This window comes from Pipra filicauda, unplaced genomic scaffold (genome assembly GCF_003945595.2).
Source record: "Pipra filicauda isolate LSUMZ 115617 unplaced genomic scaffold, ASM394559v2 scaffold205_size1947385_pilon, whole genome shotgun sequence".
Taxonomy (NCBI): domain Eukaryota; kingdom Metazoa; phylum Chordata; class Aves; order Passeriformes; family Pipridae; genus Pipra; species Pipra filicauda.
The window spans coordinates 1,676,095-1,693,718 of NW_024104316.1; the positions used below are offsets into that span (position 1 = coordinate 1,676,095).

Sequence of the window (17,624 nt, forward strand, 5' to 3'; positions counted from 1 at the left end):
TCATATTAACAGAGAGCAGGAAGAAAAGAACACTGTGACCCAAAGACCAAAAAGACTTCAAGAAAGACAGTTAAAAAAGCCTGCAAGAGTTTGGGAGACCAGGCAGAATGCAGGTGCTAACAAGCATTGCCTGATCCATCACAGAGACTACAAGCAGCAAGGAGCACTGTAAAATTCCCTTTTTAACAATATTGATATGGCAAGGTGATTTTTAGACCAGATCAGCAAGTCCTACCATTTGCCAGCTACTGCATGTTAACTAGCCTTCAAAACAACAGCAAACCACAGTCTACACAATTATATTAAGTGACACTGCCCATTGACTCATAAAGAGAAAAAACAAAACCAGAAGGCTCTGGGTAGCTGCAACACAGGCAATACCTTTTCAACAGGAAAGGTCTGTTCCACCAGCCCCAGAGATGTGTTAATGAACCCACTTCACTGCTACTTAGCATGTACCTCACCAAAGAATACAGCAATCAAGATAAAAATTCTACTTCCTTGAATGAATAAAGATGGCAGGTCCTCCTAACTTACAAGATGATTGGTCCATCTCCTGCCAGAGTCAGAACCTGATCTGGGTCTTCCCTGTACCAGAGAGGTCAAGATGTGCTACAAGCCATTTACAGCCCTGTAAAGTGCACACCATGTTAAAGCACAGCTACAGAACAGGCTGGTACCATCAACAAAGGCAAAGCTCTCTAGCATGATCAGGTCACCACTGCACTATTATATCCATTATATTCCCTGACACACCACACTGGAGGGGGTGGGGAGCAGAGCAGAGGTGCAAAACAACGCAGGACAGGGATGGAAAGAAAAGTCAGATGATGAGTTTTGCCATTTATCCATTATGTGGAAGGGGTAAAGAACTAGTCAGAATCAAAGCCTGCCAATCTCATCATACTAAATAATTCACATGTTCATTTACAGACCAACTTTTCAACTTTCAACTGATGGGCAAGAACACCTTTATAAAATATTAAGACACCTCCAGCAAAATCTTGCAAGGTAATGGACAAGAGTCATTTTACAGAGCCATGGAGGCAGAGCAGTTCAGTGACTCAGCCAAAAGCAATGCTAGAGTTCACCGTGGAATGCAGAGGGGGTTGAATCCAGCTACTACTAAAAACAATCCCTAAAATGGTATTTAGTGAGCTAAGAAAACGATGGACAAAAAAAATATTTATCTGAACACAAGACCTTATGGAGAGAGAAGTCTTCCAGAAGAAGCACATCTTATGATGGTAAGAGGTTGCAACAAGGCCTTCTAGATTCTAAACTGAGGTTCCTTAAATACTTCCCACATCAAGTGAAGCAACAGCGTTTTCTGAAGAGGATCACATTTATCTATCAGCAGAAACAGCTGCTATCCATCAGTTTGAGTTACAGTGAAACTGAGCTTTGCGTTGACATTACCTTTTATCCAAAAGGCTCCAAGAATAGGTACAGCCACATTAAAGAATTTGCTCTAATCTGAAAAACAAGCAGTGCTGTGATTACAAGTCATGCTGACAGCTAAATTGCTGTCTCTAAAGTGCCAGTCAACTCTTAGCTGTCACTAAGATTACCTGGATTGTCCATAATCTGTGCTACAGCTGGAGATGCAACCTGTGGCACTGGTGAAGGCCAAACCACAAACCCCACTGCACAGCGCTGTCTCCACTCCGCTTTGGAAACTGTTTCCACACGGCACAAAACCAACACGACCTGCTGGGTGACAGCAAGTTCCACACAAAACCAGGCCCCGGCGCACCCAGATCCTACATTTCTGGGAACATCCTGCATGAGAAAAGAGTGCAGAACCCCCACGAGGGGCCCGCCCATCTCTGAAAGAGATGTGGCACAGAATCAGGGCACAGAAAAGCAAAGGGCAGCCACACTCTTGACTAAGAAGCACTTACCCACACTGATGCCTGAGCACTTAAAAGCCAGTGGAAAGACTTTCTTTGATTAATTTTCCAAGGCCAGGGTTACTGCCTTGAAATACTAATTCATGGTTTTCAGCTTGAATGATGTGGCAAAGCACTTTCCCAAATACTCCAGGGTAAAGTGTGGCTACTGAGAGCTCAGTTGGAGCCTCAGTCTGCTTCCTTCATTCAAAGCTGAAGTCTGTGTGCCCCAAACCGGTGTAATTGAAAAGACCAAGAGAACCAAAAACAGAACAGAAAACCAATGCATCCCTAAAAACCCAACCCAAATGGCTGGCAGCAGTTTTTCCGGCTTCAGACAGGACAACTGACACAATCCACACAAACACACACGTGAATGAAGTCTGTTGGAAGGGGAAAAAGGCAGGAACTTTCACTTTATAAAACACTAATTTTCACATAAATAGCCATAAACAAAACACGAGATTAAATTTAACCCCACTGCTGTGGTTCAGGAGCTGGTTTTGTTACTCTCTGGCTCTGAACACACCTGATAGCATCAGGGCTGACCTCGGCTGGGGACTCCATCGCTCTGGTGTCACTCCTGAGCACGTGTCACGCAGCGAACTAACACAGCTGCCCAACTGCCCCGTGCCGTGGCAGCTCAGCCAGTATCAGCCCTGAGCAGAAGGCTCATGTTTTAAAACACATCCCACCTCACCAAGCTGTGCCCAGCTCTGTGCACGATAAGCTCCTGAGGGGGGACACACCTAAGGCAGAGCACGGCGGGGACAGAGGCCTTGGCAGCCACCAGGGTGAAGAATCACTGATCTGGATTCAGGTTATTCAAATGCCCTAGTCCAAAACACCAATTCACATCATTTGTATTTTATACCAGAGCCATCGCAGCCATCCTGGTACACAAATTCAGCTCACGACCTCCCCTTCCCACACCACAATGCACCCACACACAGCACACCCAGTTAATTCCCTAAATCGCACACCAGTAAGTTTTGACTTCGGAGACCTTCAAAATTTAGAGCTTTTAAATCCAAACTTTGTCAGAAAGCCCACTAATGACATGTGAAAAACTGAAGAACGTGAAAGAATGAGCTTCCAGTTGTTCTGGGGGCCAAAGATGGGATATGAATGAATTCACAGCACATGCACCAAATCCATTTCGATATTCAAGCTGGAATTTTCATACAAGTTCAGGCAAACTCAGCACATAAACTGAAAAAACTGACTGAAAAAGGAGAAAGCTGACATGGGATGAGAAGACAACTGAGCAACTCACTGGAGCTTAGCAGACCTTGATTGGTAGTGGACAGGTCAACCATAAACCACATGACTCACAAAGATATAGAGAATTAGTTTTTTTAATAAAGATCATACATTTTTAAAAATTTTTATTAAAAAAATGGTTTTAAAATTTTAATTTTGAAATTTTAAAAGAATTTTAAAGGGTGTTTACTGATCTGCAGAGAGTGGAAGCAGGAGAAAACAAGATGAGAGTGAGTTAAGTAATGCCAGAGGAACTCAGACATCACAATTCTCCAACACAGATGCAGCAGGGCAGCCACAGTGCATTTAAAATATACATAGAGAATACATATACACATAGAATTGAGAGTGAGGATGAAAAAAGAAACACTGAATGAATTGTGTATGCTCAGAATGAAAAGAAATTAAGTGTTTCTCAGATTACTTTCCTGCGATGACATTTTACATACATTGAACATGAGATTGATTCCATATGGGGAAAAACCTTATACTGAAAATATGTGAAAGCTTAAGTTCAAAGGAAATCCTTTTGTTTTATTACAGGAAGCCCAAATTTCTTATGAATTTCTTTAGTACGACCTTCGTTTTGACTTAAATTAAAAAAAAAATAAAAAGCTACTTTGAAAATAGCAGATGGTGCAGCACAGTAAGGCAGATTCAAGAATGAAACAACCAGTTTCAACCAGTCTAAGGATACTTTGTCCAGGAGGAGGTTCTTTAATTTTTTTGTTCAAATGGGGCTGTGTACCCTGTATTACTTAGCCTTGTCCTGTGGACTGAATAGTTATTAGTGGCTGGAGTGCTCCTGGAGTGCATCTTTCAGTTTAGTTTAGAAGAAACAAGGGTAGCACAACTGAAGATGAAAATAAAAGTACAGCCAGTGGCGACAACCAGGAGATTCACTTAAATAAACTCCACCTCCACAAATAAGAGTCTTGTAGACAAATCCAAAAGGCCCCGACTTACAAAGGCCAGAAATTTAAAATCTGTTATTAAATATTTTTCTTGGCAGGGCATGTTTAGAATCCAGCACCGTTTTAAGTGCCACAATAATCTTCGCCCATCCAGATGAGCTCTCGAGTGGTGAGGAATTCCTCTCAAAAGCCATTCTGCACAAATGGATTCACCAACTCCAGGGCTCACCCACCACACTGACCCACTTTGCTCCCATTTCGTCAACTGCACAGTGCTAAACCTGCCATTTCTAAACCTACCAATAATCTCTTAGGATGCTGAAGTCAGGTACAAATAATGTTTTCAGGTCAAAATGTAGTTAAGTTGGCAGCAAGGCCACACAAATGAAGTTTTTGGAGCAGCTGTCGGGCTCTGTGAACCCCAGATCTTTGGCATTGCTAACTGCTCCCAAGTTACCTCCATTTAACAACAGGACACCTCCCTGGGTGCTCCAGTGCCTCTTGCTCAAAATCCACCTGCAGGGTTTGCTCAGCCTGGGAGGGTAGAGGTGGCAGAATCACAACCCTCCTCCTGCCAGGAGGAGGCAGGTCAGAGGCTCTCTCTGCTGTGATCTTCCATGTCCCTCTAGATTTTGGCATGATTAATGGCATCCCTCTTGATTTACTGAGAATGAACTGGTGGCCTCTACCTCAGACCACCACTGGACTCCCCTACAACACATTTTCTTCACAAGAAGTCCCTGTTTTTTTGTGTTTCAGGTGCCTTCTTCCACTACTGCTGAGACAATTTCTGGCAATGCTCTCACCCCATCGTCCTCTCAGGTGTTAATAACCATGGTATGAACATCACAGCCTCCTTAACAGATCACCAGCAACAAACCTGACACAGCCAGAAGGCATTTGGCCCAGAAATCTGACAAGAGATGATTCTCCTCCATCACCCATATCTGAGTTTTCCTCGTGATAACTTTCCACAGCCCGGGCATTGCCACGACCAACACACAACCCTTCTGGTAACAGCAAATAACCCTTCTGAGCTCAGTAGCTTCCCAAACCTCCAGTCCCTTGATCATTTGAACTATAATGTATTGGGCAAAACAAGCATATGCTTTCACTGACATTTGTTTTCAAGGTTTTACTGTGTGACTGAATGAAACAAAACTGGGTGCAAAAAATAATCCAATCAAGTTCAAATATCATCTGACTCATCACCACAATAAAAGGTACCCAGTCATCAGCAGCAGAGACAAATAAAAGTTTAGGGAGACACAGCCAGCCAAGTTACCTTCAGCCCAGTACGCCCTGGAAAGATGATCCTTCATAAAAATGTCTCCGTGACCAGGATAACTGTCAACTGGTGGGAATGCTTGGTCTTTAATCAAGGTTTTCAGCACAAATCTTAGGTGAGAGTAATATCTGTTTCTATAAAAAATAACCTCAGACCACTGTGTCCTGGTTTCAGCTCACCTAAGAGTGTTACACTGGCACCAGACTTTTCCAGAGGATAAAGTTTCACAAAGGAGTTGTTTCAACCTGCACTGGCTGTGTGATGAACCAGGCAAGTGAACAGATCCAAGTTAATAACAACCCCAAAATCACACAGTGCCCCCCACCCATTATTATTAACCCAATTACATGACCCAGTTCACTTGCAGCCCCACAAACTGGTTTGATAGGATAAATTAGAGGGTACCAGAAGCACAAGCAAGTTTGTGGATAGGAACTGGCACAGCCAGCTGAAGGACTCACTGCATGTGTAACTAACACCTGGAGATGTTGCTATAACTACTTTTGGGGGAATGCACATTTACTTATTTTTTTATTAAAAAAAAAAGTCAATTTTTAACCCTATGTTAGCCCTTAACTGGATATACAAAAATTGCCATGCTCTATAATTTATGCAGGTACTAAATAAGTGATTTATATATTTCCTTGCCAATGTCAGGATTTGGGTACTACTCAATCTGGGTTATACTCACTGCACAAAAAAAAAATGAAATTCCTGACAAGTCAAATCTCCTCCTGGCTAGCAGGGGAAAGGTTTAAACATGGAGTGGCAAGTAGAGGTAGGTTATACACTTACTTTTCATTAAAGAACTCCAGCAGGACACAATACAGATGGTGTTGCCATTAGCAGTCTAGCAGAAGTAACTTTAACAGATCCAAACTGTCAGAAAAGGTATTAAATGATGATCAAATATACAAGTAAAACAGTAAAAGCAAGTACTCAGACTCCTTCTAAGAAATCACAAGGCATCCTTCAGCCATTCTTGAACAATTTGAGGGGTTTAACTAGAAACCTCAGTGGTCTCAAGTTCTCCATGAAGAGCCACAGCAACACTGAAAACAAAACTGGGGTCGAGGGGGAGGCAAATTGGGGATGTCCATGCTTTTTTTCAGTATTTAACCTTCCTTATGGATAATAACAGAGGGGAGGAAGAGAATTCAGCTTTTTCCAAGGTTCCCTACACACTCAGTAGAGGCCATGAGGAGCTTTACCTCAGCCTGACATCTGCTCACTCATACCTGACACATGGAGTGGACACTGCCAGCAGTTTGGACTGCCCCTGCTTTCTGGTCTTCTTTTTCCCACCCATCTGGCCTCCTAATGTGTCAACAAGTTGCAATAAGCATAAAATACATTATTAAAGTTGCAGCTGAACTAAAAGCAAAACACAGCAAACAGAGTGGAAGAGAAGTTCCATCTGAGTTATACTGAAGAGGGGCAAGGAGGTGTGAGCACCATTGTCTAAGACTCCTGTGGCACTGTAGGGAAATCCCACGTGCCATTTGGGACAACTGTTTCTAAGGATAGCTTTGAAAGGGCTTTGCAGCAGGACAAACACCATAAGGTACTTTAAGACACTGCTTCATCAACTGCATAAACAAACAAACTTGACAGAAATTACTTCTAAAGATAGAAAATCAAGCTGTGTGTCCAAATTGCTGATGCAGCCAGGAGGATCTGAAAGCAGACTGAATCACTATTTGTTTGCCACATACTGTTCATATATTTAATCCCATACTTTTGATGATTGCTCTAGAAGCCAACTGCCTTCTTTTCCCAGGTAACCATCTAGCTTCTTCCCCTCCTCCCCCTTTTCTGCTTAAGCCTTAGGAATTGTGAAAGCTTGGCAAGGATTTTCCTTTGCCCTTGTTTGCAAGATGGGATAAGAGTCACTTTCCTGGACTTGCTCTGAATTTTAATGTTTTCTTTTACTATAAGCAGTAAGATACTGGTACTTGTGATGCATTCAGGGGTTAAATGTTTGGAAAAGCTCTACAGAAGTTGCCACAAATCAAGAAAACATGACTAACACAGACAGGGTGAAGAGCCAGGGATGTTTGATGGGGAGAGAAGACCACAAAGCAGTGATAGAGGTTTTCATGTACACAGCTACAAGGAGGAAAGAAATTAATTATTCTCCACCTCCACATGATCCAAGAGTAATGTCCTTAGACTACATGGGATATTCAGCTTAGTCATGAGGAAAAGTTTCCAATACAAGGACAGTGTTGGAAGAAGTTGCCAGAAAAATAATGAAAGACTGGTTTAGACACACACCTGTCAGGCAGGACTGATGCATAATTAAATTCACTTCAGATCAGATGATTTGGTGAAGTCTCATCTTCTGTAATTATCACATTTACCACTGGGACTAAGTCCTTTAGCACAGGTCCTTCATTTGTCAGTGGAGTCACAGAAAGTGGCAACCCAGAAAACTTCTTTAAATGTATTTGAAATAGAGATTCCCTGGCAATCACAGGAAACAAAAGGAAAAAAAAAACCACACCAAACCCAAACCAAAACTGGCTAGAAAGAACATCTGGAGGTATTTAGCCAAACTTCCCATTTGTGGCAGGTTTAACTTCAGAGTTAGACCAGGCTGCCAAGAGCCTTGCCCAACTGAAGTTTGAAAATCTGAGGATAGAGCCTCTGCAGAAACCCATCCCCAACTCGGATGAGGAATAATATCTTCCCATGAGAATTTTATTTGTGCAGGGCCAGAAATTGGACTCAATGATCCTTGTGGGTCCCTTCCAACTTGGGATATTCTATGATTCTATGATACAACATCTATCCAGCCTCCCTTCTCTGGTTGCTCCCAGAGAGGAGCACACCTGCCTGAAAAACCCTAAGGAAGAAACAAGTAACTTTTTTTCTCCCAAAGGAAGGAACAAGAAGAGAGAGTCCTCAATAGCCTCCCCTACTTGTATGTCCTCTGACAGCATGCAAGATAAGCTGAGAAGAAATGAAGTCCTACCTACAAATGTCAACAGAAACCTATGGGCACGAGAAGAATACAAAGGAAAGGAAGGGATCTCCAAACAAAGCTGAAATGGAAAACCCAGCCCCACATGGTGGTTTATGGAGGAGGAGGGATGGCTTTCACAGAGGAGGGGCGCATGGGGAAGTCTTAATTCCCAGGACTCATTTGCATTTTGTCTACAGAAAAAGGTCACTCACAAGGACTCTTTGCTGAACAGACACTCAGGACAGCTGGACAAACCACTTCTGGTTTTGCTGATCTGGCTTAAGGCACTGCAGTCCCAGCAGCCAAACCCCACCAGGGAGCAGGTTTCTCTACATCAAATTCTCCTGGCTTATCTGGCTGCACACTAATTCAAGTCTATAAAACAGTCTTGAGTTTGAAAGCTTGTTCTTTTAAGAGAGAGTTTGAAGCAGGTAGACAGTGATTAAGCCAAACAGTACCTTTTTGTTTGAAAAGTGAGCTGAAACAATAATCAAGGTTTCTGAAAACCAAAGAGTGGTGAGTGAAAGCTGGCACTCCCTTCAGCAAGTGCAAAGCTGCACAGCAGGGCAAGTCAGTTATTAACCAGAGGGTGTTTAAAGTCTCCCGAAGTCATTGGTCAGATCCTATCAATGCTGTTTAAGAAACTGAAGCAGGGTATGCCTAAGGGTGTGGTTTCACAACATCTCAGGCTGAATTAAGACTTTGCTGCTACGGTAGGGAATCACCCCTCCTTCCCTTTCTGCCTGGCTGTATGTTCCTGCTGGGTTACCCTGAAAGAACTTGAACAAATTAAATGTTATTTCTCAGTAGCATGAAGGACTTGAACCGATGCATAACATCACAGGCAGGGGAGAATCATCTCCAGCGTGCACATCCCGTTCCTATTAAAGACAGGACACTTATCTTCTCTGTTTTGTGAAGGTGAGGTGAAACCTGTACCAAACCACCAACACATTTTCAGCTGGGCTCAGAAAAACTTACTGGACTGAGGGCTAAATAAATAAATAAATAAATAAATAAACAAACAAATAAATAAATAATAACAATAATAATTTAAAAAAGGACCTTGAGATGTTAGGATGCAGGATGCAAAGGTAAAGCAACCACCCCACCACAATCTCAACACAGAAGAAGAGCAGGCAGGCTCCTGTGTGGCCTGAAAGCTCCCTCTGGCCAAGGAAGGGACAAATGCCAGAGCCCAAGGCTTGCACCAGGGAAGAGGGACTGTGCAGATGGGGTAGGGGGGAGGGAAGGGTCAGGTTTCTCTCCTGTGGTGACAGTGAGTTAGATCAGTTCAGCTGCAACATGTAATTCATCCTCAAATGCCAAAATGCTGAGTACCTGAGAAAAAAGTTGTAATCTGGGGAAAGAAATGAGCAGACATTTCAATAAAAGCCACTAATTTAATGTGGAATGTTTATTAGTAAGTGGTTTTTTTCTTCAAAATCATCAAGATATGTCAGGCTCACAAAAGTCACCATAAAAATTCCACAATCATTTCAGACCTGCTGGTTGAATTTCAAAGCACAGCCCACAGAAACCTTGAGTCAAATATGGGCAGGGAACTCTCCAACTAAAAGCAGTCTCTATTCCCAACACAGAGAGGAACAGTTTAAGGGAATGCTCACACTTGAACCTTCAGAGAAAGCTCAGCACTACCCCCACCAGCACCCAGCTGGCCTGAAGCCAAAATAAATTCAGCACAAAGCACAAATGACCTGACTTGGAACTGGATATGGCCAAAGTGTTTGTCCTCAGGGGAGGCAAAAGGAGTTTAAGACAGAACCCAACAGCAAGACTGTTCTTTGAATTAGGACTACCAGGGTGCCACTGAAAGTGGGAACAAGAAAGGGACCAACTTTAGCTCCTGTACCAGGCTTTGGGCTCCCAAGCCACTACCTGTAGTGGTTACATACTGCCCTGGCAGCACACTGAGTGAAAATCAATCTGTTACAGTGACTTAGAAAGGGTCTAAGGAGACAAACCTGGCAGGATTTCAGGTCACAGAAAGTTAAAATTACACTTTGACACGAAGCCAAGTCAAGACTCCAAAGTCTGTCACGTCTTTGTGAGCTCTCACTTACTCTGTTCTGTGAAGGACCTGATAACAGTTAACCCTGGAAATGTGTTTCTCACTTCAGTTACTTGAACAATATACTAAAAAAAAAATAAAAAATCAGACTCATTCTCCAAAAGCCAGGAAGATAATTACTGAGCTGTAATACAGAGCCATGCAGTTAATTTTACACAGCTGATGGGAGATAGACCTAACTATGACTCTTGGCAGCATAATCTGCATGTGATCAAACAAACAACAGGTTCATAGGATCACAGTTGTACAATTCATTGCTAAATAAGCACTATCTCAAGTTTCAAGTTCACTTTATGCTTTATTTCACTGAGAGAAAAGAATTCCACGTTTGCCACATGCACTCTAGAAATAATAGTAGTGTACAGGCACTTTGACTCAAACTGGCCACAAAACACTGCCCATGTAACTCCCGGGCTTTAAAGCCATTTATCAGAAGTAGCTTGGCTAATTTTTAAGGAAAAACAAAAGAAATTACATTGGCTGTTCAATTCCAGGACAGCACACCACAGACCCTCAGTACACACCATCTCAGGTTAGTATTTAACTGAGTTGTATGTGTATGTGTTACAACCCCAGGACAATCCCAGGTTAAGCACAATCCAACCTGCAGGCCAAGTCTACAAGACAACCCCACCCATCCTTCCATTACTCATACCAGAGAGCCATTTCTGGAACAGAACATGGTCCCTTAATGGCCAAACCACCCCTTTTCCAAGCAGCCAAGCACCTCAACCGTGGGAAGGGATAATGGGACTCATACTTAGTCCTGTGCATGGCACACAATCCACCTGGATCAGGAGGATCAGGGGGAGAGGAAGTGCAGAGAGAGTAGGACTGAAAAGAGACTTCTGAATCTGATATTTCCTACCTCTTTGCAACCAACTATCACTTGAGGAAACTGGCAGTGTCCTGCCTTCCTCCTTCCCTGGTCTAGTTCCAAGTGGACAAAGCCCTGTGACCTCAATTCTCCCTCTGATGTGTACACACTGCAGTTGTCACAACAATTATTAACAAACACAGTTTGCAACAAGATACAAATTCTTTAAAACATGGGTGCCACTGAAACCATTTTCCCCAAGATAGTTATCATATCTGCCTTTTGTTAGGACATTCACAAAACATTCTCCTTTGGGGATACCAAGATGCATAACAAGGGTTGGACACAGATTTCATCTTTAAAACAACTCCACAAGAAGTAACACCCAAGGCCAAAAAAAAAGGCCCCCACCACTGGGAACCAGCTGTCATTCTTTCTGGCATTCCAAGAACATTTATACTTTCTACCAAACACAAACTTCCAGTTTGAAACACAGCTGAAAGAATTCCTGCTACAGTCAATACATATCTAGAAATTAACATTTTTACACAATAAATTGGATATTGTTAAAGAAAGATTACTAATGACATTTTTTAAAAGAATTAGAGGCTAACCTACAAACACACATTTCGAACAAAAGAAGCAACAGTATTAACTGGAAATACCACTCTATCACATTTTTGTAGTTTTTCAGTGGCAAGAGGGAAAGAAGAGAGACAGTACAACGGGCCAATTTTCCTGTTTTCAGATTCTTTCCTGTAAATTTGTCAAGTGGAATATACAGACTAAATGCAAACTTATTTTCCTAGTTACTTTCAGATGCAAAGAAGAGCCTGCCTGTCTGAAAGCTTCTCGTCTTACTCATTACTCATTAGTTTAGTATTAATTTCTATTATCTGTTAAAATCATCATGGCTGCATTGACAATACCAGTAACTCAGTTTAGGATAATACTCAATAATTGGAAACTTCCAGACATAAGACAATTATAGTCCTGTCATTTTATTAATAGAAACACACATGCACTACTTCACAGATATAAATTAAAATCTTTATGTCAAATGAAGGCTGGGAGCCAAAGCAAACCTTAACAGTGACTTACCAGGAAGCCTGTTCATGTTGACCCCTTGAGCAGAAAGTCCTATTCCCATGTACCTTCAAAAAAACCAAACAAAATATCAGTCAAGCACCAAATGGGCAAAACACAAGATTTCCTGCAGCAGAAATACAGCAGTAAAATAAACCCAACCCACACACAAATTATTTAAGAATGGCAAAATCATTACAGATTTTCCATTACTCAAGTCTTTATTGAATCCAAGATACAATGTCAGTGCTTTCTGACTACAGCTACTCTTTAGCTCTTAATTGGTAGGAGAAGGACTGTGAAACAATCAGCAACTTAATTTCTGGCTTGGTATTTGTGAGGGGTTTTTACCCATATATCAGGAAAAAACTATTTATACAGGTGATATATTACATGAGAGTAAACAAATACATAAGGGCAGATATATGAGAACAGATGCCTGTCCAGTCTGTTGAACTGTGTCCAGGAATAGCTGGTAGTGGATGCACAGGAGAGAGCAAACAGTTGTACTTTCCAAGAACACTCTTTCATTGTTCAGCATATATTTTACACAATTTTCTAAGCAAAAGGTGGTCTTTCTGTATTTCACACCCTGACAGATTTTCATCCTAATCTGGCCACTTTCTGAAGCTCTGTAAACTCTTTGAAAAGGCAACTTCCTGCAGCTCCCCCCAGTCAATTCCTGCCCAAGCTAGTTTTGCTTGGTACTTGCATTTTTAGAATTAGAAGAGAGAGGAAAAGCATTTCCCTGTCCAATTTCTCGAGGATTTTCAAGTCCTCATTCATACCCCACTCCCTGAAGGTCTCTTCTCAAGGTTAACTAATCTCAGACTACTCAACTGCTTCTATGGCAGCTCATCTCTGCCTCTCAATGCTCCTGCTACCCTCCAGTTCTGTAACTTCCTTGAGAAGCAGGGGGTAACCAGAAGCACCAGCATCACTCACAACACCAACCCACAGTGATTATTACAGACAACACTATAACTATCCCTCCCCCTCCTCCTTTATTGCATTTATATTTTACTGCAGATGAGAACTGAGCTGATTTTTCCACGGAACTGGGACACAACTTGTCCCTGCACTCCAAGAGGCAGCTCAGAGAACATTTTTTTGTGTCAAGTTTGGATTGTTTATTCTGCCCCCATGACAATCACGTCACACCCATCCAGCAGGGCAGTAAGGCACAGCCAGCCTTCACAAAGTCTCCTCTTCCTCACTGCACACACCCATTTTGTTTCTTCTGTTTCTGTTAATTTGCATGGCTCTGTAATTCTTTTAATATCCCCTGAAAGCACAGCTGCCCTGCTCAGTTTGTTTTCAACACACTTCCATATTTCAGGTTACTGAGCTTTTAAATGAACAGTCACTGTTGGGCTCTTGTTCATGTAAAGGTATAAATCCCAACAGGCTGCAGTCAGTGTCCTGCTATTCTTCCACTGTATCAGTTTTCTTCCAGTGGCTTCCTCAGCCATTTGCTCCATAAGACATTAATCACATCTGAAAACATTATTTCAGAATTCGACCCCAAAGTTACATTTCTTCAAGTTGTGTGGTTCAAGTCCCTTCCAGAAACTGTTCCCTGCCCTTCACTTCCCCACCTCAGTCACTGTCACCATCACATGGAAATGGTAATAACTGATTTTTTTTCTTGTTTACACAGAAATTTTAATCCTTAGAGACCTACCAGGTTATCAAATCTTAGCCTATGATCTCTCTAATAGCACAAAATAGAATTTTTTTTGTCAGAAAATACCTTTAAGATCATCTAGTCCAACCATGGACCAAAGACTGCCAATCCCACCACTAACCCACATCCCCAAGTGCCACAGTTACATGTCTTTTAAATCCCTCCAGGGATGGTGACTCCACCCTTCCCTGAGCAGCCTGTACCAGTGCTTGACAACCCTTTCCATGAAGAAATTACTCCTAATATCCAACCTAAACCTCCCCTGGCACAACTTCTGGCTGCTTCCTCTTGTCCTGTCACTCTGTCAGCTGGGAGAGGAGACCATCTTCACAAACATGACCAACTTTGTCTTTCTTGTACCCTCCACATCTTGGCAGCGCGACCTTCTGGATTTCAAATCCCTGAAACCCAGTTTTACAGCGCCTTAAAATAAGTCAATCCCTTCTTTTAAAAACGTGCTCTACTTCTGAAGTGCTCCAGCTCCCCGAGGATCCAGACCCTTCCTCCTCAGGCCAACAGAGAGAGCAAACAGGCAGCAAACTCCTGGCAGGGTATCGACCACGCTGAGAAAAGACAGAACTTCCTGAGGGCCACACGTACACCACGAGTCCTGGCTGATCACACCAGCTTGAACCCAGCCTTCCTCCTGGTGGTCAAGGAGATGAGATCATCCAGGAAAGGCTGGTTTCTGATCTACAGCACAACCCTGATCTCAAGGATGGAAGAGACTTCAGAGTAAGTACTGTGTGGTCTCATTCCTTTGAATCCTTTGGAAAAAAAAAAATATACACGCACATCTCCGTAATCAAGACTTTTTAAACATCACACTCCACAGTCAACAGCTCAGCTATTTCATTCTTTAGAACTCTTGAATGAAGAGCAGATAACCCCAATGATTTGTTCCTGTGCTTTAGGGATAAATAAGACTGTTGTTGAATTAATCCTTCAATAGGAACCAGATGATCATTCAAAAACAAAGACTGGCGTGTGTTTTGTTGACAAATGACACTATTGCTGTATTAACTCTTACTTGAGGATAATCCTTTAAAAGCAAAAGACTGGCATCTGTGAGCCTCTAAACACTCCTACCTTTCCAGAGCCCTTCATAAAAAGCTCTCCTCATTATCTCTTCTTTTGACAAGACTCTCCACTTGCTTCCCCCATCCCTGATGTTTTGGGAGGGAAAAGCATTCCTTTAACATTTTAGACCTTCAGCCAGCTGTCCCTCAACTCATTCTGGTCAACCTTATTGGTTTTTTCAAGCTTAAAAGTTTGTTTTTTCCATTTTTTCTCATCAAATAAAATTTCAACTTTTGGATTGTGTATCCCTATCACCTCTCACCCCTCACCCCCATGTCTAATTATGTCAACTGTCAGCTCATTCTGAGTCTCTCCAATAGTTCACACACTTTCCTCTGGTCCTCCAATACATCCTCTTAAATGGTCTCCACACCCTCTTAAAGCATTTAAGCCTTCTGGTTTTATTAACTATTCTTAAACAAGCTTATTTCAATTTATAAAGTTTGCTTTCTAGCTTTTTTGTTGTTGAGTAGTGGGTTTTTTGAATGAACACTGAAGTGGTAGGGTCTGGGGGATTTTACAGCACTCCTCAGAGGACACCAAACATGAGTGATTACATTCAGTGCTGTGGAGCAACTTCTAAACACACATTTCTTGTAAACATTTTTTGCACTGCTCGGAGCAGGAGTCAGAAGTTACATCCTTTCTCATGAGCTCCCTGACTCATGAGAGCCTCTCCAAAGCAGTCATTTATGGCATCTAAAAACTGAGCCTCACACAGTCATGTGTCATACATCTATAATAAACTCAGTTTTGGGGATATGTTTCCAGCCTTCCAGGCACAATATGGAAGATTGTTCCCTGTTTCTGCAGGGAGTGCTCCAGCTCTTCCTGGCCACATTCTCAGCACACTGGCAGATAAGAGAGAGCTCTTGCTGGCATTCAACTTCCTTATTCCTACAGAGTCTGGAACCTTCTGCTGCCACAGAGTTTTCCTTACTACATGGTGAGTTTTGCCATGGTTTTTTTCCAGTTACATGTGGGAGCAGTCAGGATCCCAGTCCACAGCTAGAACTGAATTCAAGTTCTACATTGCTTCAGAGAGCAGTGAAAAGTGCCAGCTCTTCCAACTGTCCAAGCCCCAGGGGAGCTGTGATTCAAAGTACCAACTGCCTGAATATAAAGGCACCATCTAAGCCTGGTGCAACAACACCAGAGTACTGCACTGTGTTGTCCCAGAAGGGTGGCAATGCCAAGGAAACTATTGGAAATTAGAGGAAATAACCTAATAGTCGAACTCAGACAAAACAGTTCACCTCCCACTTCAGCTAATCCTGCTTAACTTCATTATTTTCTATGCAGATTCATCCTCCCTCTTTTGTGTACAGCAGGAAATCCCACACACATAACCAAGGGCAAAACTCATAAATAGTATCTTTCCATTTTGAGACAACACAGTTTTAAAGTAGGGTTGGAAGCTTGTATTTTTATAAAAAGCAAGTACTACAACTCGACAAATTCTAAATTTAAGATTACACTTTAACCTAGATACACAACACCATGGAAGTGTGTCACTAAAAGAAAAAAAAGAAAAAAAAAAGAACATGACCACAAGCCTTCCTGGTTCACAGTTTTTTTCTTTTCAACTCATGTTCCCATTTAAAGCTCAAGATGAACCTTAAAATAAGAACATAATGGCTATAGAACTGTACACAGAATTTGCAGAGAACCTAAAATAAAGACTCTCACTGTGCTGGGTTTCAACTCCACAACCCACAGTTTATATCCACAAATTGTCACAGACTTGGCTGCTGGTTATTGTTTTAGAAGGTGTTACTTTGCTTTTCCCAACCACTATCAATTTATGTATCAGAAGTAATGGATGAAATGGAGCTTTGAGATCTACAAAGCCTCAGACTAAAAATCACTCTCTTGAAAACTGGGAGGAGAAAAAAAAACAACTCATCTTCAACTCCCCCACTCCCAAAAGCACCAGCTGCTTTCTGAACTTCTTGGAGCAGAACAGCTTCTCACTTCCTCGATTCCAAATGCTCCAAACCAGTTTTGTGTATGCAACAATTCAAAACCAGTTAAACAGTATTTGTGGGCATCATCACGAGCTAACGACTGCCTGTTTGTTTTTTTAAATTAATCAGTTATGACATTCAATATCATTCAACATAGATCTCAGTAGTCTGCCTGCTGTATCACCCCTGCTTTTGGAGGTTTCAGGTGTGGACAGACTCCCTAGGGTGTCTCCATTAAGTGGAGTCCCCTTTTGAGGGATTCAAAGAGCCTCTTAAGAAAAGGATGCACAAGGATGTTAGCACTCACTTTCAAATAGGAAAAAACCATCTTTTTTTAGGATTTGGGGCAATGACACATTTGCATCCGTTATCCATCACAGGTAGTGATGGATGCATATAAAGATATTACACCTTGACAAAAGCCAGGCAAAGGTGACCTCCTAAAACCAACTTCTCAGCAGTGAACACTGAATACTTGGAACTGCCCCCCACACTTAATATAAGCTTCAAAAATGCTGCATCAGTAGATCAATTCCAAATAGAGCAGCCTGACAAAAATAAACCCAGACA

The 17,624-nt window shown here is 42.1% G+C and overlaps 1 protein-coding gene across 2 annotated transcripts in view; it reads right to left on the minus strand.

Moving 5' to 3' along the window:
* Positions 1-17,624, minus strand: part of RANBP10 (RAN binding protein 10) — a 65,195-nt gene that overhangs the window by 35,570 nt on the left and 12,001 nt on the right. For both annotated transcript variants that reach the window (XM_027716196.2, XM_027716197.2), the window contains exon 3: positions 12,336-12,388. In XM_027716196.2, coding sequence (XP_027571997.1) covers positions 12,336-12,388 — 53 coding nt within the window. The remainder of the gene's footprint in view (positions 1-12,335; positions 12,389-17,624) is intronic.